We start from the raw sequence: 21572 nt of genomic DNA, 5'->3' as shown, positions 1-21572 counted from the left end.
TAAGCCTGCCTGCTCGTGCCAAGCATCCAAGGGGGTGAGCAGGGGTTATTAGGAGTGTAGCCCGCATACCCTTTTTCTTCAAGGGTCTTTACATGAAGAAAGGTTTTGCCAGCGTCTGACAACCAAAAGCCAAAGTAATTATATCTGCAAGTTGTAGTTAAATTTAAGGGACCCAAGTGCCATACAAAACTAATGTTTTTTGTCTCTTTGCCCAAAGACTAGAACTTTAGTTTTTGTGGCGTTTGAGGGCAAGGAGTTCTTGGTGTTGTATGTATGTGATATGCCCAATGCGCTCTTCATGCCAATGCGTGTATGGCCCAATATTACCTAGTTATACGCATACTGTATAATAGGTAGTTTAGTGTGGCCTAGCTTCTGTGGAACGAGATTTCCTTTCAGCAGATCAGAGTCTAAATCAGCTGTATACAGATTAAATAAGGTTGGAGTAATGACGCATCCCTGCTTCAAGCCTTTGTTTGTATGCATTTTTTGAGGTGACATTGGTTTGGTTATCTTAATCTGGACCCTGGTGTCTATGTATCTGTATAGCCCAGTGATGGCAGCCAGGAGTTGCTTTGGTATTCCCAATTGCCAAGTTTGGCCCAGAGTATACTCAGAACGCAGCACTGTAGTCAGTAAAACAGACGTAGACCAGGCTCCTATATTTTTCAATGGCCTAGGCCCCCCGACAAGAAAGAGCCATCATGCTGTCCATTGTTGAGGCATTTGGCCTAATTCCTGTTTGACAACATGGGATGATATTATCATTGATTCAATTCTACAGCTCATGCAGGAGCACCTTTTCCATCTAGATCAAAAAAATGCAATTAGCCTGTAGTTTTCTGTTGATGTATTAGCTTTCTTTAATGTATTGGATGCAATACAAAACCTTTCCATGACTCCGGGATAGCAGACATCAAGATACATCCTTTGAAAAGATTATGCATTTAAGGTGTCCATATTGCCAGGTCTTCCTTAAAGATGCTGCCAGATAGGTCATTTGGCCCCAGGGCTTTATCCTTACAAATTGAGATCAGAATGTTGACTGTCCCCTTTTCAGTGGCTATGACTGGATTTTCCTCAAGGTCCTCTAGGGCTCTGAGAAGTAGGTTCTTCATTATGGCCTTTGATGTTGTAGCATCTATGTAGAGGTTTGATACGTGGTCGACCCATTTTTCGGCAGACATAATGTTCTCCTAACCCACAGATCTGCTTGCCAAACCGTTAATGAAGCTTTGGAATTCCCATAACTTGCTTGACGTCAGCAGAGTGAATATGTGTTTCCACTTCTCCTCTATGTATTTTTGTTTAGAGCCTAGATACTTTGCTGGGTACAGCACATACTTCAGGGGGTTGTGTATACTCATATGATAGCCTCCTATTCACACACCATATCACAATTGGGGACGACCAATTACGGTATTTACTGGTAGGTGGAACACTACTAGGCAGGGATACACCGTTTTTAAATATATATGCCCCGAACATCGACAACCCGTCCTTTTTTATCAAATCTCCTGTCTCTTGGACCAATTTGATCCAGATACCTTATTTAACCCCTTCGCTGCGGATAGCTCGTCATCAGCCACGGGTGGCGTGTGCTGATGACGAGCTGAGCTCGGCATGTAACGCGGTATTTTGAAAAATGCCGCACAGCGCAAAAATCACCGCAGCAGCGATGCGGTTAAAGGCGGAGACCTGAATCTATGGCAGGACACATACAGCTCAGGCCAGGGTAACAAACCGCAATCCCTTTGCATTGTACGAGAACTCTTGGACTTTGACCTAACAGTGGCTGCGGAACGCAGAGACACTGCCAAGCACCCTTTCCGATCATGCACAGTTTCTCCTACAGGTCATGATCACCTAACCCACAGGCTGAGAGCGTAGATGGTTATTCCCTGAAACAACACTACTAGATGAGATATTCCATTTGAAACCACATGACGCCATCCTTGAATACTTCGCACTCAACTCGGGGGTTTGTTACACAGCACTCCATTTCATGTGATGCCTTCAAGCCGTACATTCGCAGTATCTGCAGTGCCAAACAGTCAGGCTTGTTATGGGCACAGCGCGGCAGCCTGACCTGACTGAAAAAAAAAGCTGGCGACCATTGGCAGTACAGCTGACCCAACCCCCACCACAGACACATTGCATAAACGCGGGACCCTCCTTGCAGAATTTAACAAACTGGCTGACGGGGAAGCCACGCTACTGGGTAAATATAGTGCAGCGCAGGTATGGTCGGGGTGGGGAAACGCACCAGGACGACATTAGCTCGACTCCTGCTACCTCCCCGGGGAGCAGGACACATCACGTCCCTTTGTATGGAAGACGATACAAACACATCAGAAAATGCCGACAAAATACGTAAACTAGTCTTGCATTAAAAATCTCTATATACCTCCAGGCTGCCCCCCACCCCCGCCTCAACAGCCCACTCGGCTTATCTTGAAGAAGTTACGATGGTCTGGCTCACCACTGGGCAGGCCCAATTTCTCAGCAAACCCTTTACAGCTGAGGAAATCATCCAGGCAATAGACTCACTTGATGGCTCCAAGTTCCCAGGTTTAGACGGCCTATCTGGCACCTTCTACAAAACATTCAAACAGACGCTAGTTCCTCACCTATTGCAGGTATATTCGGAATTCTTAGATAACGGTATACTCACTCCCACGATGCGGGAGGCCACAATCACACTATTACTGAAGCCTGGAAAAGAGCATACTAGATGAGCCTCTTATAGGCCACTATCTATCCTGAACTTTGATAATAAGATATTGGCAAAGGCAATGGCGTATAGGTTGTCGCTACTCTCAGATCAGATCCTTTCATCGATCCAGACAGGCTCCATCCCCCATAGGTCAACCACACTTCTCACTTCTGTATTAGTCACCCACGGCTCAGCTGCGGGTAAACTGTTCTCTCTCTGATCCCTTTCTCATCTCCAAGGGTACCCAACAGGGTTGACCGCTATCACATTACAATTCATCATAGCCTTGGACCCTCTGGTCAGACACCTCTAGGAAAAGCATTTGCATTGAGGCCTCCGGTTCCGACCGGTCCTCTTTTAATGTCCATGTACACAGACAATATTTTGCTGCTCATCAAGGACCCCTCTAAAAACCTAAAGCCCTTAGGAGGAGGAAATCATCCTCTTCGGATATATATCTGGCCTGCATATAAATTGGGAATAATCAGAGCTCTTCCCTTTGACGAATTCCACAACTCCCCCGCCTAGTCAGCACTCCCCTTTATGGGCAGCAGAGATCACTAAATTCATGGGGATCACACTTACTAGAAACATGAACTAGATTGTCTGCCGCAGCTAAGGCCCTGCCATGGATAAACTTGCCACTCAGGTGGACCGATGGGTCAGCCTACCGCTCTCAATGTTTGGGCGCATAGCCCTAATCAAGATGAATGTCCTCCCCCACTTCTTATATCTTTCTGTGAACATACCCAAACCTTTGACGAACATGTTCTTCCTACAGCTCCGTAGCCTGCTGTTAGGAATGTTGTGGGTTTGCCGCAGGCCACGTATAGCATGGGACACTCACACTCTCCAACGAACGAGGTGAATTGCAGTCCCCGACTTCCACTTGTACAACCTAGTGTCGCAGGCTCAGTTTGCCTACTATTGGTTTCATCCCGAATACCGTATAATACGCCTGAGCAGGATTTAGCAGACCCTAGACCCCTTAACGCTATGTTACAGCAAGGCATTCGATTAGACCCAACTGACGTTCTGACACTATCCACTACGCGCTGGGCCTGGCGAAAGCTCAGCAGACGGCTGGGCTTTGAGTCCCTGTACTCCCCTAAATTACCCATGCCTCAAAACCCATGGATTCCACTAACATCCAAGAGACTGGTGCAACGCACCCTGCAGAAACTATGCCTGAAAACCTTTGGGGGCCTTTTTCCAGATCGGCATATACAGAGCTTGACATCACCCATGACATAGAATTATCATACAAGGACAGATTCATTCTCACTAACAACAATTAAATCTTTATTTGGATATAAAATATCCATAAAAGAGCACATCGAAGATACCAGCAACAATACAGATTATTATAAAAGTAGCAAAACATAAAAAATGTGAGTAGATAAAAACTTCCAAATTGCATTAGGGGACTTCAATAGCATACATATGTTAAAAAGACATGTGCAAAACAACAATATCAGCAATGGCATTTAAAACAAAGAGTTTGTGGCCCTAACAAATAGCAATATTATGCTAGTAGATGCAGTCAAATGTTCAGCAATTAGCAGCCAGTTATAGTAAAGTGCAATCAGACAAACAGTTTTAGCAGCGTAAAATAAAGTGCAATTTAGTATAGACTATTTCTTTAATAAAAAAAAGCGTGGACAGGCCCTTCCGGTTACTGAGTGAAATTACGGTATGCATTGCGTATAAAAATGGTAAGGCCTATATTTAAAACTGTATTTTCAGGAGTCAGAGCTGCAATAATTGCCTGTCTACAGGTCCGGATTCCTAGCCTATTCCACTCAGTTTTCAGTTTGTCTGCGCTGTGGCGTAAGAGTGGGACAAACACATACTACATGCTCCAAAGTTTCAGCCGTGTTGACACACCCTCTGCACAATAAATCCTCTGACGTTCGACGCCAGGGGGGTAGATCTTTTAAAAATTGCCAGTCACCCAATCTAAGAGCCATAAATAGTGCCTACAGTGAAGGGTTGGGGTAGCAGGTGTAGTGGCGCTCTGGCAGGTAGCTGGTAGCGATAATTTGACGACAGCAATTAGTAAGTGTAAGGTGCCTCCAGGACAGGGGAAAAACCAAAACCCCTGAATGAGTGAGGAGCTAGAAGCCCATCCCTCAGTATGGGCAAACAGAACCCTGGGCACACAAATAAATATCAACAGTTGATACAGTAATTAGTAGATGAATGATGTCGACACCGGTAGTTCCCTTTGAAGGTTTTTAGGGCTCAGCCTAGCGTACACTGCGCAGCAGTGTCGCGCAGGCCGAGATCTTATGTTTTTCAGTACTGGGGTTGAACCCGCCTCTCTCTTCCATTGGCTATCTCCATAAATGGAAGCTAGCCATTGGAAGAGAATGATGTCAATCAGTCTTGGAGCAGATTCGTGGGCGTTTCTGTCTTTTTTAAGCCCCGCCCCCTTTGTTACGTCATTCAGAGGTGGGCCATTGTGGGCGTTTACTTTTTTTTTTTTTTTTTTACAGGGATGTTTGTCGCCATTGCTAGCGTCTCTGTTGCCGGGATGGACGTAGCAATTTCTGTTGCCGGGGATCTCACACACGCCAGGCAGCCCGGGATGTTTTCCTTCTCCGGCGCCTCCCACTAGGCCGCCGGGGTGCACCCCTCCCTCCCTCTTCAGCGGCCATGCTGCCTCGGCTCAACACAAACACAATGAAGGCACGCAGCTGGCAGGCAGCGAGTTACCTGTCTTTGCCTGTGACTTCAGGGCTGAGAAGGCGTATTGGAGGTATCGAGGTTGCAGTGATAATTCCAACCCGGTGTACGGGTATAACAGGAGATGAAAGCTACGTTAGCGAAGATAGTTGTCCAAAGGGCGGTTGCGTCCTGGACAATGGAAGAGCCTGGTAAAGCAGAACTCTCCTAGTGCTGGTCTCGTCGGAAGAGTGAAACCGAATTGGAATTATCACCGGAACCTCGATACCTCCAATACGCCTTCTCAGCCCAGAAGAGTCACAGGCATTGACCTGTTGACGAAACGCGTGTCGGCTGGCGATGTTGTTTTTACTAGAGAACATCTGCATGTATTAAAAAACCTTCAAAGGGAACTACCAGTGTCGACATCATTCATCTACTAATTACTGTATCAACTGTTGATATTTATTTGTCTAAGAGTCATAAAGCTAAGTTTTAAGTGCAAGGGATAAGTGCAGGACAGATAAGAAGGAGAAGGTCGCCCATAAGAATTCATTATTGCCCATGCATGTCTGCGTTTAGCGAAGTGAGCTTTATCAATGATTAGGGACCTCATTCAAGTACGTTTCTTAATACTGATTTTAAATACTGCCTTGCTGGGGTTGAGGTCCCATAGGTCGCCCGCAGACATTTGCTGGATGGAGTCCTGAAAGAATCGACCATAAGAGCCGCCTGGATTTTTCTGGGAGATGTCTAACCAAAGTAATGACTCCAATGAACCTGGATCGGCTTGCCTAAGTTTGTGGCACAGATTTAGATACGTGCCAGTGTTAAGAGATTTCATAATTTAGTAGGCCCAATTCTAATCTGATCTGTGCGGCAGAAGCGGTTTTAGGCATATGGAGGACTTTTTTTAATACATTTTGGTCACGTGTTGGTTTAAATTGGCGTTTAGTTTTCCCCTAGAAATTTCAATGCCATACGACAAAGTAGGCCCGATTTTTGCTCTCATGACTTCCAATAATGGTGATAAACTCGGACCAGATAATTTTTTTTGAGAGCTTGGAAAGATTCACCTGAAGGTTCATGCTTTTACTGAAATTTCACTGCGTTGTTTGGCACAAGTACACCTGGAGTCGAAGTTGACCCCTAAATATTTATATGTTTTTCCTATTGTAAGGCTCATATTGTTGTATAGCCATCCACCACCGAGGTTACGTTTTCTACAGAAGATAAACATTTGGGTTTTCTTTAGGTTAACCTCTAAAGTATTCATGGTGGTATAGCTGTGTAGTTTAGTAGCCTTTGCAGCCCTACCCGGGTGAGACTAAAAAGGACTAAATCATCGGCATATGAAAGGTTACTTATTGACACACCTCCCATCTTGGGTGGGTGGCTGTTTATTTCGTCTAGGGTGTCTGGTAAGTCTGCTATAAATTCTCACTAGACTGCACAGCACTTTGCGTACAGTAATGCTGTATTATCGGCTATCACCTGTGGAATTTCCACCTCTCATGCTTCTCATAGCGGACGCTTACAGCTCCCACCTGATCACGTTCTGCAGCATTATCGCATCAGGGCTCTCCCACACAGTCTCAGGAATACACAGACTCTGCACCAATATACCACATAACTGCATTATCATTCAAACCTACTAACACTGAGAGCATTCATAAATACCTTTCCCCTCCATTTCTCCCTCCCCTCATTGAAGTTTTTCATTATGTTTGTCGTTTCTTCTACAACAGTTTGCCAGATTGCTGCAAATTACTAATTATAGACAAGGTTTATAACCATGCAAGCAAATTACTATTTATAGACAAGGTTTATAACCATGCAATGTCAAGCAAGTATGTGGATAATGTAGCAACTTGGGAACTTTCTCAGAAAAAATGATGCTGTCAATGTAAGTTTATTTTTTATTTTTATTTTATTGCTTTATTAGGGTAAGAAACAACAAACTATAATCTAGCAAATATGTAGTATGATGAACATTAGCAGATGCGTCTGGAAGAAGAGGGGATTGTGCTATTGTTAAGTGAAGAGTGAAATAAGTCAGGATATCGAAAATTTGTTTAGTGGTGGTGTAACAGATGTTTATGTATGGATTGGGCTGATGGTTGGCCACAATTGTGTACTTGATGGTGCTATTGTAATAAAGAGTCCGATATTATCTAATGAGAACTGATGATGTGATGTGAATGCTTTACCTATTACGATCTACTGGATGAAGTGTTAAAGAATAGTTAGGTTCTATTCATAATGTAACACTCTAAATTAAATACAAGTAAAGAAAGCATTTAACACCTGGAGACAATGATTGAAACACACAGCGTTTTAAAAACATTCATTACTGGGTTGGAAAATTCAAACCAGTTCGACAGGAACACATGCTATGAAAGATACTTTCAAAGTCAATGTCAAGTTTCAAAACATATTTCACAATAAAAATAAACATTTTCTTACCTATTTGTGAGCATCCTTTGATCTGTGCTTATTGTAAACATAGATGTGTGCAAGTGACGAGGTAAGGCACCTTCACTGAGGGCAAGATCTTGCATTTTTGTTGCAATTTCTTTTTCTGCTTCCTTGGAAAAGAGGGCAAGATTATTAACAAGGAAAACCATAACTATGTAGTTGTAATTAACTAAAGGTCACTAGTTATTTGCTTTCACTTCTGGTGATTGCTTTTGAATGCATTTATAAAGTATTAACAATGCTCTCTAGAATGTGATCAGATAAACTGCGGAAAGTAGAGCTACTCTTAACTCAGCCTAATGAAGATGTAACATCATTTCCTTATACTCTGGCAGATGCACAAATATCATAAATGAGAACCATGAAAGAAAAATTTATTCACAATTGCAGCATTACGAATTTGGGTAATTAGCTTAGGAGTGTAACTACCCACCACAAGTAATAATCACAATCCTTTTCAGAGTAAAGCCTTAAAATTCAACCCCCTGGTAGCTATGGCATAGAGCTGATAAGATTAAATGGGGAAATATTTAAAGTAATTATGCAGCGCTAAAACAGTAGTATAGACTAAATAAAAAACAATAAAATCCCAAAACAAATGAAAAAATACAGTAAAATGTATTAAACAAAATGACAACAAAATACAAAACTCTAATAAGGGTAACAATGGAACCTTCATCAGTGCAGTGACTGCTTTACAAGCACAAACCGCTTCTAGAGGGGTCACCTGCTGGCATTTGCAGGACAGACAGCCTTGCCTAAAATTATCATGTTTACCTGGCTTTTATATTTTGCCAACCTTCCCATCTACCACTCCACTTGCCCAACCCCAGAAAGCTATTTAAGAAATAAAATAGTAAGTAAGGTTTCCTAGTACATGGGAATGGCTGATAATGTACTGCGTTAACCCTTTCGATGCTGATGACGAGCTCAGCTCGTCATCACCCACGGGTGTCGTGTGCTGATGACGAGCTGAGCTCGTCATGGTGCCACTAAAATGGCATTTTCCAGCACAGGGGGGGGAAAACGCCCAGCAGCCATGTGGTTAATCAAGTTACAACTGCTAGTTGATAAGGGGGCATAAGAGCTCCCGCCTTTGAACAGTACTACTTGGCTTTCCAGTTTCAATGGGTTTGATATTGCTGTCAGACATTTCGCTAAACGATACTTTCATTACTCGAGGCCCTCTGTTGTCCCCAGATCTGCAGCACTTCTTTTTACCACAGACTAAGTATATCGGGGTGCGCTGCAACTAGTGAACGCAGCTCGCAGGTACCTTCACTGAAGTTTCCAAATAACCAAACACTTTGTCACTTAAGCACTCCCATTCTGCTACTAGCTTTTCCTACGGTCGGGGTTTCCTTAGGACATGAGTTATGTCACTGGAGTGAATTATCTTGTATACTATTGAAGATCTCTTCCCAGAGGGTCATTTTCTTACTTTCGAAGAGCTAGTTGACAATACACACATGGGACAGTTCCAAACTTACAAATAGTCTTGGTATGCGACATGAAATGACCTGAAATATTGGACCATACTCTAATGCATGCACTCTACACTATGGGTGCCAATCAGCACCTCATCACCTGGTTTTACTGTTCACTGAGAGAACACACATCACTGTAGAAGCTCCAGGAAACCGGAGAGGCTACTGAACAACAACAAGTGTCACAAGGTCATTGTGTGGCCCCACACACGGTCTTGCAGTACTTGATTCAAAACATCTGATTCTCAATTCAGCATAGAGATTACCTCACCCCTGACAAGCCCAGCCATCAATTTCCAGATGCCACTTGGTATATTCCAGATGCAGCTCTCCCAAGCAGACCTCGAGCACATGCTGTGGGGCTGACTCTCCCCACTCTACAGTACTGGCGTCCGTTAATCGCCTTGTCAGGCATTTAGCACTTAGGGGACCCTGAATAATTATATCTACATCATATTCCTGTCCCCAGTGAATGAATTGTGGTTACTTATTTTAGGAAGCTGGCTCTTAATATAGTGGACCAAAAAGAGGTACGCTGTGCTAAGAGTCCTGCCAAATCCCAGGTGGTTTACAGATGCACAAATTATACCCCAAATGGTCTCTTTTGAGGCGGGGGGAGGGAGCAGTTAGGAATATCAGAGGGTAGTGCTAAGCATTTTTTGAAAACACAAATGCACTAAATGAGCCACACACTAAAGAATTAATCAGAGACCAGTTTAAAAAAATAAGTCGTATTTGTATATATATTTTGATAACAAACTTCGTTATCAAGTAATTACTTTTCAAAATATCGATTTCATCAGGTAAGTAAAATGTACACTTAAATGCACATTTACGCACAATGCTTTCCTATGGGAGAAAAGAAATGTATAGCATACAGATATTTGCATTCGGTTTCTGGGGGTCTCCTTCAGGACTTAGGGTCGTAGGGGACCAAGGTCCAAAGTACCACCAGCAGTCACTCGATACCTGCCTGTGGCATCAGGTTGCAGACGTGCTGGCCAGGTTGGTAGCTGTGCGCGCTATGCCGGTAGAATGAAGGGGTTGGACGGGTCACCTAGAAACAGGTTGTAGAGGTGGGGGACTTAGGGACAAGAGTACGGGAGCTGCAAAGGGGGGGGGAGGTGCTAGGGTCACAAGGTTGCTGGGGAAAAGGGAGCAAAGTCGGATCGTCAGTACCCCGGGCTGATGTGTCCAGGTGCAGAGTGGAAAGGTTGACTGGGCTCTAGGAGTCTTGGAACCTTGTGGTAGTTGGTATCGACGTTTGAGGGTGCAAAAAGCAGGACAGCTGGGTCACTCTGTAATTGGGCCTCTGCAGTGCGGATGTCCCTTGACGACTGCTTCGTCTGGCAGTGGTTGGATTCCAGACTTGACTCTAATGGTCTCTGCTTGCTGCAAGGGGTCAGGTACCCCTGGAATTGGTACTGTGCAGCTCAAGTTGACCCTAGTGTCCCCTCATTTGGTGAAGGGGTGGGACAGATCAGACGTTCAAGAGCACAGAGTCCTCTTCCTGGGGGTGCTGCTGCATCAGGCTGGCCAGGGAGCATCACCGCGGTAAACCAGACTTTGTGTTTTGGTACCTCCAGAGTGCACCGGAGGAGCTCTTGTACACCAAGGGAGATTGCTTGGCCATTTGCGAAGAGTAGGCTGTCTCCCAGGGTTCTTTGAAGCTGGTCAACTGCAGGACGAGTCGTTATTGTCGAGACTTAGTGCGACAGGCAAGGTTTGGTGGCAAAAGTCCACAGAAGTCTTCAGTTCTCGCAGCTCTCAGTATCCTTCTCTGCTTGATCCCTCAAATTTGAGTTCCTGGTGTCAGGGGTGTCGTTTACTCAATTTAGGGATGTTAAGAGGAGTGACAGATAGTAGCCAATGGGCTACTTACCTTTAGGGTGTCTACACCCTCTATGCAGCAGCGGCGGCTCCTACGCTATGGCGGATCATGAACCACCCTGTTACCCAGCTGAGGGAAAGGAAAAATAAAATGGTAATGAAACAATATTATCATTTTATTTTCCCTCTGGACGGAGCGGAGTCTTTGGGGGTGGGTCCATAACAGGTAAAGAAGGGGAGTGGTGGGCAGCACTGCTGTCAGTGCGCAAGGCGGTTTGGCCGGCCGTCTTAAGACGACCAAACGGTCGTGCTCATTGACAGCTCCCCAATCCAGGCTGCATTGGGGGAGAGAACAGCATGAGAGAAGCCCTGGGATTGACCGTGGGGAGTCTGGGAGCCTCAGCACGTACACAGCAGGAACGATAACAGAGCATCGATCGGCGAGGTACATTATTTTCTTTTTTGTTGTTGTTAATTTTGTCTGTCTGTCCGTTCGTCTCCCATCCCATACACCTTCCCAGCCCTGCAACTCTCCCATGAGACCAGGAGCTACTGCCTTATATGCCCATTTCCTGTGGGAAGTGGGCATAATCATGACCCAGACACCAAAATCAAGATGGAGGAATTCTCAAAGTTGTGTCTACATCAGGTAGCCCACCTTAGGGGTTGTACCAGCCTGAGAGGGAGACACGGCTCCTAACTAGATAATTTTCCAACCTGTCCTGGCGCCAAATGGGCCCAGAACAGGGGGTGGCATTTCCCCTGTCTAGGGGAAGCTTGGTTTGCATATCAAAAGCGACAGAGGCCTTTGAAGCCTCTTGCCTTGATATGCTTATCACTTAACCATCCTGCGTGGTGGAGGTGACAACTATGGCCGGAGCAGGCATTGTTTCTGCCCTCAGAGAGCTTGGGCTCTCACCTGCAAGGAGTCACAAACCTGTCTGTGGTGTCAGACTGGTCTACACTAGTCAGCAGCACACTAGTAGTCGGCAGGATTTCAGAGGGCACCTCTAAGGTGGCCTCTGGGCACATGCATTAATAAATCCATCACTAGAATGGTGGTCTTATTAATATAGGATGTTTGATACCAAACATCTCTAGTTTTAGTGAAGCCATCATATAGCTGCGGGACTCAAACACCAGTGTCCCTCATGACTTTTAAATGGCTACCCTCTTCACTTGCAATATCCAAGGATTGACTTAGATATCACAAGGGGCATATCTACTCAGGCAGACATGCACACATGTAGTATAGTGCACAATGCCTAAGAGCTTTAAGGCCTACTGTAGGGGTGACTTGCCTATACTGCATGAAGTGTCTGTAGGCATGGCACATAGGAGGTGTGCCATGTTGTATCTTCACTTGTCGCTGCTCCATGGCACAGAGCCTACAATGGCAGTTTGAATGTTGGTACTGAGGAGTCCCTTAGGGTGGCATCATACATGCTGCAGCCCTTATGGATCCACTTTAGCCTCCTGGCCATATGTTTCAGGGGTACCATTACCTAGGGACTTATAAAGGGTGTTAAAGGTATTGCCAATTGGGGAAACAATTGTACAGTTTTAAGAAAGAGATCTGCAACTGGGTTCCTGTACCTTCTGTCAAAATTGCATCAGATACCAGGCAAAAAGTGGGAGTGGCAAGGTCAAAAAGGGGCACTATCCAACACGTATACCTTATTTTCATTTCTTAGAGATTCTCTTATATTTCTGTTTCTAAAATGTATATACTCGGGTCTATAAAACTTATTCTGACCTATTACAACACATTAAAATGTTCCTATTTTAGTGATATATAATCTAAAAACCTACACTAATTAACAATAAACTGTAACTGAATACAAAACATTAGTAATGTAATTAAACAATATCTCCTGAGAGATAATGGCTGTCAACTGCATTATTTTTATGCCTTCAGTCAAAGAGGAACAAGATTGCTTTCTTACAATCAGAAGCCACTCCTAGTAACAGAATCAGTCTACCTCTTTGAAATTAAGAGCCCCTGCTCACCTACTATATTTCCTCTACCAGCAAAAAAACAACCCCTGCTTTTAGTACATAGTAGTGGAGAAGGCATATTTCAGTTCCAGTGCAACTATCACAACAAAAAGTATTTAACACCTAGATCTGATTGGGCATCACACACCATTTTCATCTCACCTAAGGGAAAATAAGAAGCTCTCTATCTGGTATTTGCTGCTGTGAATCAAACGGCCACAGACTGTGCTTGAGGGAGAGGTGTGTATATGTATGTGTTGTTAATTTTAGAGCGTAAGTCTAGCTCGAGAGCAACAGAACAGGGAGCACGAACCTTGACGATACAATTAACAATCATCGGGGGAAGGTCACAGGTGGACTGTCAAGTCTGGGTTAGTTATCCTAGAAGAGGTGTCAAACAAAATTCAGTATTGAAGGAGAGTATGAATATGTAATGTCGTTATTCAGATGTCATGGAGCAGGGAATGTTGAGACATTAAGTTTATTCGGAGTCTCTGTATGTCACTGGGCAAGGATATTTTTAGGTAGAGTTGGCATCAACTGTATCTGCAAGAAGGGATTCAAGGGATTCCATGGAGAGGTTAGCGATGATGGAAGAGTGGATGGAGCCCTGGGGTACTCCACACACAACTTCTAGAGTCTGTGATCTTGTCTATTTGCACAAGCTAGAAATGGGTTTTCTAGTTGGCTAGGTTATGCACCTAAGCCAGGCAGAATGCATCCCTATAGTCGGGATAAGGGGATTACACATCTAAAACAATCCCTTGTCACCTCCTTGATCACTTGGCACAAGCAGTCAGGCTTTTCTCAGAGGCAATGTGTACAGTATTTGCACATAACAAACAGTAATACATTGAAAACAATACAAAAGAACACCAGTTTTAGAAAAATAATCTGTGTAAAACAAGACCAAAACAATACAAATCCAACATACAGTAATCCAAAAAACCAATAAAGCAAAAATAGACTTTAACAACAGTTCCTTGAAGTCGATAGCTCTGTTCAGGGCTATCATGGCGTCCTCTGCAAACAAATCCAACATTTCTGTCTGACCGTGGCATTGCGTTCCAGCTACGGGGAGACCCGTAAAGGTGGAGCTGGTGGGCATCAGACCATGTGGTGAGCAATAAAGGAACGGGGTCAGTTCCGGAAGTCTGTGTAGGAGTCATCTGGCCCTTGAAGTCACACATGTTGCAGGTCGAACTCCTCGAGTTTGAAGTCAGGAGCGCCAGCAGGCATCCGGTCTGCGGTGTTCAGCGGAGCAGTGCGACGTGCGCTGCCCTCAGGTCTGAGTCCAGGCAATGGCTTGGTGACAGTCCCCCAGAGACGTCGGTTAGACCAGGGCTGCGGTGCGTAGTGGGGTGGTGCTCGTTGCGCTGCAGACAGGTCATGGTGCAGTCGGCGTCGGTGTCGTTTCAGCGGTTGACCAAAGGCTGGGGTGCGAGATCGGGCAATGCAGTGTGCGGTAGCCCTCGGGTCGCTGTGCAGGCAGCGGCATCAGTTGATGAACTTAGGCAGATGGTGCTGGCGTCGGTGGGCCAAGGCTGCAGTTTGGGACGGGGTGATGCGTTGTGCAACTTACTAGCAGGTGCCTTCAACCCACGGTGCAGCAGAGGTGCCGATGTCAGCTTGGAGCGGGCGTCGGTGAGACCAGGGCTACGGTGCAAAGCAGGACGGTGCTCAGTCTATTCCACAAGCGATGTCCACAGGCCACAGTGCAGGCAGCGGTGACTGCGTCATTGGGGATACCGGGGCAGCGGTGTGAAGCAAGGAGGTGCGGTAGCCACAGGACACGGTGCAAGCAAGCACCTTCGGTGGATGCGGCGGGATATCTTTTCTCGTGGCAACTGAAACATCCAGATCCAGAAGCTGGTACCTAGAAAATGATGAAGTCTCTGATTTTCATGAGACTTCCAACAGGAGGCAAGCTCTACATCAAACCCTTGGAGACACTTAGTAGGCAGAAAGAACAGTCAGTGCTTTCCCTGCCAAAGACAGAAGCAGCAACTACAGGCCAACCCAACAAAACACAACAGCAAAGGGACAGTACTTCTCCTGGCAGTTCTTCCAGCTCATCTTCCTGGCAGGTTCCTTAGTCCAGCAGTAATCTAAGGATCTGGGGTCAGGGCCCCAATAGTTATACCACATTTTTGTTTGAAGTTGATCCAAAGTTCCTCTGGCACACATGAAACAATTCATCCTGGCTTAGGCCTGGTTAACCACAGGAGCGGGAGGACAGCTTTGTGAGAGGCAGCCACAGTCCATTAAGGTGTAAGCAACTCCTTCTCCCACTACTTTAAATGCAGCCAGGTCTATTCAGCCTGGCTATGAGTCACCTAAGAAGGAAGGACACACCTCAACCACCTGTGTCTGTCTAGGGTGAATGCACATCCCCTGCTACTGTCACTTTAAACCCAGACAGGGAATACACAAATGGCAGAGGGACACAGGATGGTTAAGCAAAAAAATACAGACCTTTTTAAAAGTGGCATTTTTAAACACATAATAAAAAAATCATTTTTACTATAAAAGACGGATCTTTAAATTTAAGTTCTGGAAGCATAAACTGCATTTCTGTTGTCCCAATAGAAAGTTATGCTTGTAAGATTTTACAAAGCAACTCCCATGTTAACCTTTGAGACAGATAGCCTTGAAATAGTGAAAAACGAAATACACAGTCTTTCACTATAAGGACATGTAAAACACACCAGTACATGTCCTACCTTTTCCCCAAACTGCACACTGCCCATAGCGATACCTGGGCCTACCAGATGGTTCACTTACATTTAAGAAAAAAGAAGGTTTGGGTCTGGCAAGTGGGTGCATTTGCCAGGTCGACATGGCAGTAAAAACTGTTCGCAAACACTGCAGTGGCAGGTCTGAGACATGTTTGACAGACTACTTGTGTGGATGGCACAACCAGCGCTCCAAGCCCACTAGTAGCATTTGATTTACAGGCCCTGGGCAAATACAGTGCACTGTACTAGGGACTTAAAAGTAAAGAACATATGCGCCACTCATTGAAAACCATTAATACACAATTTACATGGACATTGTAAGCACTTTAGCACTGATTTTTATTTTATTTAATAGCCGTGATAAAGCGCCCAGAGTCCTAATACCAACGAAAAATAGGTCAAAAACAAGAGGCCAAAAAGCAAAAACTCTGGGGGTACACCTGCTGAAAAAGCTAAGACTAACAAGTGGCGTGTGGTTGATGTAGAGGCATTAGATGTCTGAATGGAGTGAATGTGTTTGAGTGCTCGGGAAGGGAGTGGGGCAATGGCATGAAATTTGATATTTGTGAGACACAAATTGAAGCAAGTTTATCTAGAACAAGGATTCTGGTCCTTGATTCTGCCAAGCCCAAACTGGTGACACCCTTGTCTAGGTTCACACTAAGCTGAGGACCGTATGAACATTTGACTAAAGTACAAGAGAAGGTAGGAAATGGCAGACTGAAAACAGAGATGTCACTTCCTGTAAAGATGGATGTTGGGAATCTAGAAGATGGCTTCCTGTTGAGAAGGATGATAGAAAATTAAGTCCGCAAACTTTGGCTTTTTCTTTTAAAGGTGGCTTTGCTGCGAAATGCAGTGATGTCACTTCTTGTAGATATGAATGCTGGGAAAACAACTACAGCTCAAGGAATGGGTTGTACAATGAAGAAAGGATTGAGTGAACATGTAAAGGTACATACATTGTACTATGTCGAGCAAAGGCAGACTAGGCTGTTCCTACAAGCTAGAAATTAAGGGAGGTAAGGGGTACTCTCAGGTCTCCACAACCCCTCTACCTTCACGCCACACAGCAGGATGGTCCCAAATGAAATGCTGACGTTCGAGCAGGCTGTACTGAAGGACATTGGAACACAGAGACCTGCCCAGAGACATCAGAATCTGTCCAGAACGGAAATGCAGATATTGGACTCTCTGGCCAATGATGGGACCATCACTATTAAACAGGCAGATAAGGGTGGGGCGACAGTAATAATGGACAACACAGATTATGAGACAGAGTGTTTAAGACAACTAGGGGATAGAAGCTACTATACCCCAATTCCATCTAACCCAACCGAACGACTGAAAACCGCAATCACGGGAATTGTGGAGTCCGCAGAATGTAATGAATGGATCTCGAAGAAGGAGGCCGAATTCCTTGTGAAGAAAGACACGAAAGTGCCCTACTTCTACACTCTGCCCAAAATTCACAAGGGGCCCAGTACCTGGACGCCCAATTGTATCAGGCATAGGCTCTGTGTTAGAACCTTTATCGCAATTTTGCGACCACTTTCTACAGCCTCTAGTGAAGAGAACCCCGTCCTATGTCCAAGACACAAAGGATGTTCTCAGTCTCCTTGACAACTTACAAGAAGACGTTCAAATTGACTTTCTGATCACCCTCGACGTGGAGGCCCTTTATACCAACATCCCACAGAGGGCCACACTCGGGGTGATTGAGGGAATTCTCAACACTGAGGATTGGACTTCTCCCACACCGCCTTCCATCATGGAGTGTGCGAACCTTGCCCTGACTGAAAACTTCTTCGAGTTCAAAGGGCAACATTACCATCAAACCCAAGGAACTTCTATGGGTAGTACTTTTGCCCCCTCGGTGGCCTGCCTCTTCATGGCTGACTTTGAGGAGAAACACATCAATGGACCAATGAACCCCTACCATTCTAACATCCAGCTTTGGAGGAGGTTCATTGATGATATCCTCATACTTTGGAAAGGGACTGAAGATCTCTATATAGAGTTCTTCAACTGGTTGAATACCCTTAACAACTACCTCACCTTCACCATCACTGCCTCTAACTCCAAGATAGCATTCCTGGACTTGACTATCAGATTAGAGGGGGGCAAAATTGATACTACTCTGTATCGGAAGCCAACAGACCAGAACAGTCTACTCCTGTTTACAAGCCACCATCCAAGAGCTTTGAGGCTGAACCTTCCCTTTGGACAATTCCTGCGGGTTAGGCGAAATTGTACCCTCATGTCATCACAATGATAATACTGGGTTTGAAAAAATTCCCATCAGCCCACCAATGTTGGCGGAGTGTCGTCATGTGGGATGCAAACCATAAACCTTGATCTCTCCCAACGCACCTAGTGATGGTGCGGAGATAGGTTTTGAAAAGTACTATTCCGAACCACAGTATTTCAAAGGTAGGACCGATGGAGTGCAGTGCTCGTGAAAAAGAAAACAAAGTGTGTATAAAAGTGGCTCCTGTGACAAAAAATATGTTTATTAGGTATTGTCCCAGGGTCAAGAGTAAAAACAGCGCCTTATAGTCTTAAAGAATAACTATATCATGGCGTCGTGCATGGAGGTCGACATGTTTCAGCTTGTATGGACAAATCGTCCAAGCTTTCTTCAGGACCAATTGATGTTACGCATCTGCATTATTTGAAAAAAGTGAAGTATATTAACATTTTGGATTAATCCTACCAGAATGTGGAGCTCAAATATTCTCTGGTGTTTATCCAACTAATCGTGATTCTCCTAAGGAGGAAAAACAACAGAGTGTAAGAGACGCATGTGATATATTGGTGATTAAAAACACAACACAACAGAAGTAGACAAGGCGACAGAAGACTGTTCTTCGCCCATCAGAAGCTATATCAGTCTCCTGATTTGAGACTCGTTGACTAACAGGATTTGCAAAATATAAGTTTGTCAAGAGAGAGATCGAGTCCTTTCATCAATGGCTGAACGAACGTAACCAGTTCCTCAACTTTACGCTGGAATACACTCGTGACAGACTTTCATTTTTAGACTTGTCCATTTTTCCAGAAGCAGGCAGTTTGCAGAGCGAATTGTTCACCAAGCCTATGGCGAGAAATTCCCTGCTGCTCTTTAACAGCCACCACCCACGATCCTTGAAGGAGAACCTCCCTGTGGGACAATTCCTCAGAGTTAGGAGGAATTGTTCATCTCAGACGCTATTCAACAAACATGCGAATACACTTTCCAACCAACTACAGGAACGCGAATATCCTGCACACCTTGTGAAAAGAGCATGCAAACGGGCCTCAAACAACAACCGTGAGGCACTGTTGGATAGACGTCCACCGAAACCACCTCTTGAGAGACTAACATTCGTTAGCACCTTCAATGCACAATCTAACAGACTCCAGAAAGCGGTGCGAAAACACTGGGGGATTCTCAATACCACGGATGCGAATATCCCCTTACCCCTCTTTTCATTTAAAGACGACACTCCGCCAACAATGGTGGGCTGATGGGAATTTTTTCAAACCCAGTATTATCATTGTGATGACATGTTGGTTTAGCGGTTTTTAGGCATGACAACACGTAGGCAACTAATTGGACCAGGTAACTCCCGTTTGTTTCTCAATTTGATATAGGGGTTTGAGCTACCGTGGTCGTTAAAAAATCCCCCTTTGACCCCCCTACTTGTTTTTCTTAGAAATTGTACCCTCCTCACAGATTATAAAAATGAGTCCAAAATCCTATCTCGTAATCTGATAGAGAGAGGTTACCCATCTAGGGAGATCTACAAAGCCAAAAAACGGGCACAGAACAACCACAGAGAGGCTCTCTTGGAATATAATACTCCTACTCCACAAGACAAAGATCTTTTGACTTGTGTAACAACCTTCTCCCCAGTCTCTACTGAAATTAAGAAAATAATAAAGAGACACTGACAGATTCTCAACACAGGAGATCTCAACCTTGCAACACCGAGGTTCGCCTTCAAAAGGTCTAGAAATGTCAAAGACATCTTAGTGCACACCAGGCCAAAACAAGTGGAAACCCACAGGCAAAACACACTCTGGCAACTTCCACCAGTGAAAGGGCACTACCCCTGTGGTTCTTGCAGTGTATGCCCCTTTACCAGTATCACAAAGTCTATTCAACTTACTGAGACATTCCTGTGGGAACTTCGATGCCACACCAATTGCAATACATCAAATTGCATCTACTTGCTCAGATGCCCCTGTGATCTTCAATATGTGGGCATGACCACTCGCCCTATCAAGATCCGCATCTCGGAACACAGAAGCAATTTCCGTTGCAAAAAAACAAACACGAAAATGTGTAGGCACTTTATAGACCTAAACCACACTGCTGACTCACTGAGATGGCTCATTCTTGATACACCAAGTAACAAATCAAAACAGAACCTTTTTCAGAAAGAACAGAGGTGGATACATAGGCTGTCCTCAGACAGGCGGGGACTTAATGAAGACATACCTTGGAGTACACTATAACAGCCATAACTATACTAGTGAAATACCCAATTAAGATAATTCCCTTATGGTCGATTATGGCTTGGAACATATGAAACATTGATACATCTTTTAATTAGATTCCAAGAATTGTGACTATACTCCCAACTCCGAATTTACTTAATGATAACTCCACTGCTCCAACACTGCATCGGTTTCAATTAGGATGTGTCCCTTCCTATGAAATACACCATTAAGACAATTCCCTTATGGTTGAGCATGACTTGGAATATATGAAACTATTTACGACACATATATTTTAATACACTTCCAAGACTTTGGAATATACTCCCAACTCCGCATTTACTTTTCGACAACCCCTCCACCCCAACATTGCACCAGTTTCGATAAGGATGTGTCCCTTCCAAGATGGCCCCCGTGTACACACTGGGTGTCACATGACCTGCTGGGAGAGACTATCTCGACCACGCCCCAAACAAATTACATAACTAGACTCCTACCCGAGGTCTCGGTAATATCCGGACCCCGGTAGAGATGGATAGGCAGATCGTGCGTTTGCCAAGGCTGTAAGAAGTAAGTGAAACCCCCTTTCTGCATCGCATCACGCGCACTGAGATGCGATAGCCTATACCACATTTAACTAACAAGCGCGTAATGATTACGATCTTAGACGCTGAGACATCGAGACCGGGCAGCGACTCCCTGCGCTCAAGTAGATATTACTGGCCAGCACCGCGCGAAATAATTAAGCGCTGCTTGATCGCGACCCATTACCCGCGGTGTAACTCAGACAGGCATGTGAAAGTGCACCCGGCAATCCGCCTGACAATTTAATGAGAAAACGCTCGATACAACGACACACTGCATAACAACGAGCATTCTCTCTGTATATGACCCGTTGTTTGGTCCCAGTTAAGCGCGAATATAACAAATATAACGGGCAATACGAAGAGAGACTAATCTGTTCTAAGAACTAAGTCGCCTTGACATATGGGGCACTGGAATAAAACCATCTAACAAATGGTAGAGAGAGGGAGTAACAGAATGCACCCTTTTGAACAGACACTGTGCAGACATGATTGCAACATCTAAGGTTCACTCCTACCATAAGCCTCAGACAGGAGTTGCACAATACCATTCAACTGAGTATAGCATACATAGTTTCAAGCTCAACCC

The 21572-nt window shown here is 44.7% G+C and overlaps 1 protein-coding gene across 4 annotated transcripts in view; it reads right to left on the bottom strand.

The window, feature by feature from the left end:
• The window catches only part of DNAJC13 (DnaJ heat shock protein family (Hsp40) member C13), a 1694551-nt gene that overhangs the window by 1149719 nt on the left and 523260 nt on the right, over positions 1-21572 (bottom strand). For all 4 annotated transcript variants that reach the window (XR_015300721.1, XM_086942056.1, XM_086942057.1 and 1 more), the window contains exon 17: positions 7850-7971. Coding sequence is in view for 3 of the 4 variants with exons in the window: in XM_086942056.1 (XP_086798182.1) it covers positions 7850-7971 (122 nt within the window). In the remaining variant the exon portion in view is untranslated. The remainder of the gene's footprint in view (positions 1-7849; positions 7972-21572) is intronic.

This window comes from Lissotriton vulgaris, chromosome 10 (genome assembly GCF_964263255.1).
Source record: "Lissotriton vulgaris chromosome 10, aLisVul1.2, whole genome shotgun sequence".
NCBI lineage: Eukaryota > Metazoa > Chordata > Amphibia > Caudata > Salamandridae > Lissotriton > Lissotriton vulgaris.
The sequence above is the reverse complement of the archived record's forward strand: the minus strand, read 5'-3'. Positions and strand labels throughout refer to the sequence as shown.